At 44.6% G+C, this 7964-nt stretch overlaps 1 protein-coding gene across 1 annotated transcript; it reads left to right on the top strand.

The window, feature by feature from the left end:
- Nucleotides 1-2687: 2687 nt before the first annotated feature.
- On the top strand, nt 2688-7107 carry LOC118575146 (NADPH-dependent 3-keto-steroid reductase HSD3B3-like; the record flags this gene model as incomplete). The annotated part of the gene is made up of 2 exons (XM_036175817.1): nt 2688-2852; nt 6296-7107. Coding segments are annotated over 2 exons (977 nt in total), but the record flags the coding sequence as incomplete, so codon positions are not given.
- Between the last annotated feature and the right edge of the window lie 857 nt (nt 7108-7964).

Below are 7964 nucleotides of genomic sequence, written 5' to 3'. Positions count from 1 at the left end.
ACGAGGGAGATTCAGTTAAGAAAACCTTCATAGATGAAGCTAGGCAAGAGAGACATTTCCAAATTAGATTCATTGGCGCCAAAGCCTTCGGGTGCCATCCCTATCCATAAGAAAGCCAGGCTGACAAGCCATGGACAAAACAGAACCAACCAGTCATGAGCCCCTCATCAGCCGGTCTCCAAGTCAGCCCTGTAAGTCCCGTCCTGATATCTTTGAGATTAAACATGATATGAAGCATATCAAATAACACTTCCCTCAGGAAGAGGAGAGAATCTTGGTGTTCTGTTGTGTCAGAGACAACTTAATTGTGAAAACTTTTTATTTCCCCTCCCATGAGATCTCAAAACAAAGGGAATTCTGTGTCTGACTCAATAGACAAGGAGACAACACATATGTTTGAGAGGATGACAGGGTAGCAGCCATCTCAGAGAAAGGTCAGGGGGCAGCAATTCCTGGGAAATGCATTAGATCATTAAGCTGGGGGCAAAAGGCCCTAGGATACTCGTCAGATGATGTTCTGTCCCTAGACCCAGACAATTAAGAGCCACATAAAAAACGAGTTCCAGACATTTCCTAAAATAACCTAAAAAATTATGACAGATTATATACCATGGCTGTCAGAGGTAGTAAGTTTCCTGTAGATAAGAAATAGAATGTCTAATGGTCAGAAAAGTTTAACTGCCAACAATATAGGGGCATGACATAAACTGCTAGAGAACATAGCAATTTCCTTGCAGCTGAAACACTCCAATCCGTTCAAACCAAGTGTCCCAATAGGTGTAAGCACCAATCCTGAGCTAGACCCCGAACCCTAACCACTATAAAAATCCTATCCTGTTACTGCTTAAGGTCACCCTCACTCCAGTGCTGAGTGGAAGGACAAGGGACCTGGGTTTGAACTTGGAATTAAAAAGACTCTTTGCTTTTGCATTCATATTGGTCTCTTGATGATCTTTGGGGACATCAGAATTTGGGTGCAACAATGTTAACTGACTTCCTCAAGATCCTGCAGCTAAAACAGACAAAGTAGGGTAGGGGTCCAGGGGCTCTGGTGGTAACCTCTGTCCTTGAAAGGCTAGAGTATGGTAGCTTCTCTCTGGATCTCCTGCTGCAGCTCACAGCTCTATGATGTGGCAGTGAAGAACAATTGCCAAGTCCATGGTGTCTTGGACAAGGTGAGAGATGTGGCTGAACCACAAAGCACCCAAGATGGCACCTCCTGGTATCTCAGGATCCCACAAAGAACTGATGAATGAGTCTACTTGGTCCTGCATCTGGGCTCCTCCTGCCCTGTCACAGCAAATCTTCTGACCATGTCTGTCTAAAGCCAGCCACTAAGAAGAGTGGAGGAGAAATCACACAGAAAGAGACTCACATGCTGGTACAAGCCTCCCCCAGAAGGCCTTTCCCCATCATCCTCTACATCAAGGCCTTCTTGGGGTCCCTGACAGGGGAGAGGAGGGGCTACAGTAGACATCTTCAGGAGAGGTTGTAATCTGTCCCTAGAAGGACTTCTCTAGCTCCGGATTTCTACTTCTGCCTCTATCAAAGGATTCTTTGGCATTCATTGCAAATTTAGTTGACATGATGTCTCAAAGGAGTTGATTCTAATGAGACTTTCTCATAGAGTGCATAGAGAAGTGGAATGGATTGGATGGAAGCAGAGGGAAAATATGGCCTTCACTAGAAAGATGTGTGTCCTTAGACATGTCCCTGGAGCTTTCTGACTTTCCCAACAATACCAAGGACAAGGAATCCTTTCATGAGATAGTGGGAAAGAGATAGCAAGCTGAAATGGTATTTAAATTATGAACCTCGAGCCAGTGTGGGGTATAGATACTGGCTGCATGTGCCACACCATCAGTTTTGTGAACTAATTTTGACATTGTGATTTTAGTGTCATCCTATAAATTTGAGAGGAACCTGAAGGTATTATTGTCCCTGGATGTAGTATGGTCCTTGGAGGTGGCCTACAATCTATCCAATAAGAAATGCTCACCTAAACCCATCATAGGAGCCCATTCTGAGTTCTCTCACTGGGGCTCCAGTTTCCTCTCTGTAATTGAGGTCACTCTTCATTTGTGCTCATCCCAGACTCAGAAACTATCAAGACCTTGTCAGGGGCAGAGCTGAATTTTCCATCTTCTTGTCTCCCTCTTCTGGGTCCTCCTCACTGGAACTCTGGAGGACACAATCTGATTATCCTGTTGCTTGCCCAGTTTACTCTTATGACTTCATGCCTTCCATTAGCAACCTGAGAGCACTGAAACAGCTTCCCAGGGCAGGACTCTGCCTCTGTTTCTCCTTCAGTCTCAATCTGCAAGTGATTCCCATGCACTATCAATTAAATCCTAATTCTCCCTTTTTACATTTAACTACCATCACCTCTCTGGTTGCTTTAATCACTGTATGAAATCTCATAATCTGTTTTCATGTACAAAGCACAAATCACATCTCACTGCTTAGATTCATTTTCTACAAAGAGAGGAGTGGACACTGAGGCTTCCTCCTTCCCTACAAATGAAACATTCTGGTTGTTGAGCATTTACTGTTCCTTCAGTAGAAAGGCCTCCTCCCCAGGATCTCTTCACTCTGGCTGCCCTTGAAGGTCTAGGTCACTGATACTGTGTCAGGAAACTTCCATCCTGTGCAGAGAGCTTCCCAATGACCTGCTTTGTGTTCCTCAGAGCTGCAGACAAAAGCCAAGGTGGCAGTGCTGAAGGGAGACATTCTGGATGCCCAGTGCCTGAGGAGAGCCTGCCAGGGCATCTCTGTCGTCATCCACAGCGCTGCCTCCCTTGAATTCTTCGGTGCCATTCCCAGACAGACCATCCTGGATATCAACCTGAAAGGTAGTGTCTCGGGAGTATAAGAGAGAGTGGGAAATTTAGAATGGTCAAATAGCATGGGAAGGAAGTGCCAGCCATGGAACACCTGCTGTCTCTGGGTCTGTCAGATGCCTCTGCTTGCCAGCCCAGCTAGCAGAACTCAGGACTGTTGTCCTTGATGTTTAGAAGAAGAGATTGGGCTGAGAGAGCAGGGAACAGAGGCCCCACAGGTAGTCACAGGACAGAAAAGACAGAGCCACACCTGGGACACATCAACTGCCAGGAAGTTCTCCTGCTCCTCCATGTGCCAAAGTGAGTGGACTCCATCTCAATGTGTTTAATATCCATCCACCCACTGCTGTGAACACCCACAAAGTTTTCCTGGTGAGATCTGAGTTTTCCCAGCAGGGCTGCATTAGAGGATTGCTTGACCATGTGTGTGGTTACCAGGTGATTGGAAAGGTCTGCACTTGGCTGAGCTAGGGGAGGTCTTTTGCTCAACCTCTGGGCATTCCTATACTTAGCCTTGCAGAAGAGACAGGAGGGGTGGATAATGATCCAAGCCCTCCCAAGGTTATCCTGATTTTCTATCTGTTTCCATCTCCTCTATCCTTCTATCTAGTATCTCTTATCCCTCCCTCTCTCCTCGAGTACCCTGTCATAAAATATAGCTAGGATCCCACAAATGGTGCCAGGAACAGGGATAGGAGACTTGACAAAAGGAGAGAGGAGGTGTCTCAGGTGTAAGAGGGTATGCCCGATAAGGAATTAAAAATAAAAGTGATGGTATTTTATTCTCCAGAGTGAAAATTGGGTGGCTTAATATCAAAGTTAAAAGTGAGTGAGGCTGCAGTGTATATTTCTATCTAGATTCCTTTCTTTTTTTCTCTATCTTATTTTCTATCTATAAACATTAAGGAAAAATATAAGGTAGAATGTAGGAATATTGTGTAGAAAAAACTTAGGAATAAGATTAGCAAGAAGATAAACGAACTATCTCCTTGATTTTTTCCAACTATGGGGCTATGAATGCAAACACCTGGGGAAGAATCAGAGAAACATCTATCAAAGGTGAGAAAAACTGGCACACAAAGATTCCTGTGGATGATTTGGCCTGTGAACAGCTTAGATTTAAGTCCTGATTGGCAGAGGAAAGAATTTTCCCAGAGACAGATTCTGGTGAAATAAAACTCTTCACTCCACTGACATTGTTACTGTATGATAAATTCACCATCAGAATTAGTTTCCTTGGCCATGAAGCAAAGTTTAGGGAACAGAAGGCTTGGGAAAAAGTTAGTAATCTTTCTCTCAAAAACTGAAAGCTTTCTTGGGAAAAACTTAATAATCTCTCTGAAAAACTGGAAGCTCTTTAGGTCTTTCCTTCTCAGATATTTTTCTATTTCTGTAATGGCGAAAATTAAATAATCTGGGAATTAAAATCTATCAAGTAAGGAAAAGCACCAGTAATTGCTGTAAAAAAACAAACAACCTCTTGGAACAGGACAGATCCTTTCTGATAGTCCAATCTCCCCTTCCAGCCTATATTATAAAAACAGCACATGCTTTGGACCCTAGCCAAAATCCCCTGTGGCTAGAGCCTAGCAATAGATTCCTGGGAGAGTGCAGGCAGAGATTTTCGGCTTCCCCACTGAAGGATGGAGCCTTGGCAAAAGCAGAAGGACCCTGCTGGCATCAAAAAAACAGGGTCTAAGTTTGCAGAAACTATAAAGGCAGCATGGGAAGAGCTAAGGCAAAATTTGCCCATACAAACAAGGCCAGTGGGAATGTTGAGGGTCCACTGCTGGACTGCCAGCCCCAAGTCAATAGATGGGGCTGTACAGCACCCAAGGTTGTGAAAATACCATCTCTGAGAAACCTCTTTCTTTTCTTTCTCTATGGGGAATGGATGGGAAATCTTGCTTTAAAAGCTCAATTTTCAAGTACTCTCTTTACTTTTTCACTGACCCAGTAAAACAAGGGGTGGGTACCGGGGCTGTGATGTGGGCAAAGGATTACCAGATGCCTGTCCATGTGTGCACATGTGGACAGGTGTGGCTATTCTGGGGACAATGTTAGGTGAAGGAAGTTCACCTGTCAATGCCAGCAGCTCAGGAGGACAGAAACCTTCTGTGTTAAAAACTTCCCCTGATCTTGACATTCAACATGAACACATACTAAAATGGAAGTGGGTAAATGGTAAATGGAAACCCCAGTGTGGGAGACCAGAAAAGCTGCATGGGAAATGTAGTTCATTCACTACAGCATGCAGAGATAGAAAAGGGCAGCTTGGAAAATGTAGTCCATAAAGTGGTTCAGTAACAGTATGACAATATAGAGAAAGTCAGTTTGAGAAATTAAGTCTGTAAAAGAGGTACTGGTACTGCGCTGCCCGAAAACTCTCTTGTTGTTGTTGTTGTTGTTGTTGTTGTTGTTGTTGTTGTTGTTGTTGTTGTTGTATTTCAGTGTTTTTCCAGCTCAGAATGCTATTTTTTCCACAGGCTTTGTTAGCTTCCCTCTCAAGAACTAGGAACAGGTGAAGAGTTGCCAGTCAGGAAGCAATGAAAGTGCTGATACTGTTTGTCAAGAAGTCACACTGAAACCCTTTAGAAAACCAGGGAAAGAGCGCCTTGTGCTGGGAAATTGCCGTGGGTCTGAAAAGAGAAAAAACTTACGGGCAAATGAAAAAAATTAAGGATCTTGAGTTGTGCTTGAAATGCAAGGGAGAAACACAGGCATCATTGAAATGTTCATGATTAGACTGGCGGTGGTGGCACATACCTTTGATCCCAGCACTTGAGAGGAAGAGCCAGGCAGATCTCTGTGAGTTCGAGGCCAGCCTGGTCTAGAGAGTGAGATCCAGGAAAGGCTCAAAGCTGCACAGAGAAACCATGTCTCCAAAAACCAAAAAAAACCAAAAAAAAAAAAAGAAAAACCAGCATCCTCCATGGTCTGTGCCTTTGTTCCTGGGTGACTTTCCTCAGTGACACACTGACATGGAAACATAGAAGCCATAGAAACTGTTCCCTTCCCAAGTGGCTTTGGTCATGTGTTTATCACAGCAACAGAAAGCTAACCAGGACAGTGGCTCAGTGCAAGGAGCCTTGTCCAACATGTGGAGGAGCCTAGGTGTGATCCCAACACTGAAAAGAAAAATAATTATATTCAAACAGAGAAAGAGAGAGAGAGAGTGAGAGAGAGAGAGAGAGAAGAGAGAGAGAGAGAGAGAGAGAGAAAAAGAGAGAGATAGCTCTATAAACTTGAAAACCTAGAAATCCCTGGTTTTTCAGAATCTAATGTCACCTTTTTTGATTTGGGATTTATTCTGTGGCTATAGAATGGCAATTTGTGTCAATATCAGGTAAGAATGTATTTAGATTTGTAGTAGTCCTTCCATTGGGGTAGAGGTTGGAATGAATCTGACCCTTCAGCTTCTTTCCTAACAATAATGGTGAACTTCCAATTCTCAGGTACTCAGCTCCTGTTGGATGCTTGTGTGGAAGCCAGTGTCCCAGTCTTCATCCACAGCAGCACAGTGTCTGTAGCTGGACCAAACTCCTACAAGGAGATCATCCAGAATGGATGTGAGGAAGAGAATCATGAGAGCAGATGGTCTCATCCATACCCATACAGCAAAAAGATGGCTGAGAAGGCAGTGCTGGCAGCCAGTGGGAGGAGCCTGAGAGATGGTGGCACTTTGCATACTTGTGCCTTAAGACTCCCATTCATCTATGGGGAAGGGAGCCAACACATTTCATATGTGGTGAATAGAGCACTCAAGAATAATGGCATACTTGACAGTTTTGCCAAATTCTCTGTGATCAACCCAGTATTTGTGAGTAATGCAGCCTGGGCACACATTCTGGCAGCCAGGGGCCTACAAGACCCCAACAAGGCACCAAACATCCAAGGTCAGTTCTACTACATCTCAGATGAAACCCCTCACCAAAGCTTTGTTGATTTACATTACACCCTGAGCAAGGACTGGGGCCTCCACCTTGATTCCAGTTGGAGCCTTCCTCTGCCCATGCTCTACTGGCTTGCCTTCCTGCTGGAAACTGTCAGTTTCCTGCTGCGTCCAATCTACAACTACCAGCCTCCTTTTAACCGCTGCTTGGTCACAATGTCAAATAGTGTGTTCACCTTCTCCTACAAGAAATCTCAGCGAGATCTGGGCTATGAGCCACCTGTCAGCTGGGAGGAAGCCAGAGAGAAAACTTCTCAGTGGATCAGGTCACTAGTGGAGCAGCACAAGGGCACACTGAACACAAAGTCTCAGTGATGTGACCAAGGCAGGGACATGGCCCTGAAGTTGTCAGATCCTCCAGAAAAGGTCTAAGAAACAACCCAACTTTTACACTTCCCTTTTACATACTGGCCAACTTGTCTTCAGGTCACAAAGCCTTACCAGTCACTGGCCAGTCCCAAACTTTTGCCCTGAGTACTTGCCCAGAGACACACAGGCTGTGCTTCAGCTGCTATGAACAAAGGTTCAGTTTCTGGAACCCACAGTTGAAAGAGGCCCTGTCTGCTCAACCAGACATCAGAAACCCGAGGGAGCTGTGGAGACACAGTACAGAGGAAAGAAAACTGTCTCTTGTCACAACTGCATAGTAATTCACCTGCCTTTTGGTATTACAGACAACAGGAAAGTCACATCCAGCATCAATACGTCCTTCTCACCCCACATTAATTAATGTTTGTAGGATGACATTGATTGGGACTGAGCTGCTGGACAAAGATCAGGAGATAAGACCATGCTGAAGTTCTATACAGCCAACCAAACCTGGTTTTGGTTTTCCTGGTTACTACAATATTAGGAGAGAAAAACAAGCACCATTTTCAAGCAGGCCACTGATAGCCCAGGAAGCCCACTTGGTTTCACATCAGCAAGGGGTCATTGGAAAGTAGATGCTCTGCCTTTGTCATCCAGTTCTGCTTCCTTTGCCATGCTAGGCTGAGAGAGCACCAGTCTGGCTCACTGGACAGTGTTCTATGGTATAAAAGGAAGAGTCATCTGTTTCTGAGAACAAAAGTAAATTCCAAGGATGAATTCTAGCCACAATTGAATGCATGTTTCTGTTTTGACTCCTCATCATCAGTTCTTTGAGAGGACATTCACTAAGGATGTAGCTTCAA

Source organism: Onychomys torridus, unplaced genomic scaffold (assembly GCF_903995425.1).
Source record: "Onychomys torridus unplaced genomic scaffold, mOncTor1.1, whole genome shotgun sequence".
Taxonomy (NCBI): Eukaryota; Metazoa; Chordata; class Mammalia; order Rodentia; family Cricetidae; genus Onychomys; species Onychomys torridus.
This window is presented reverse-complemented; position numbering and strand designations above follow the sequence as displayed.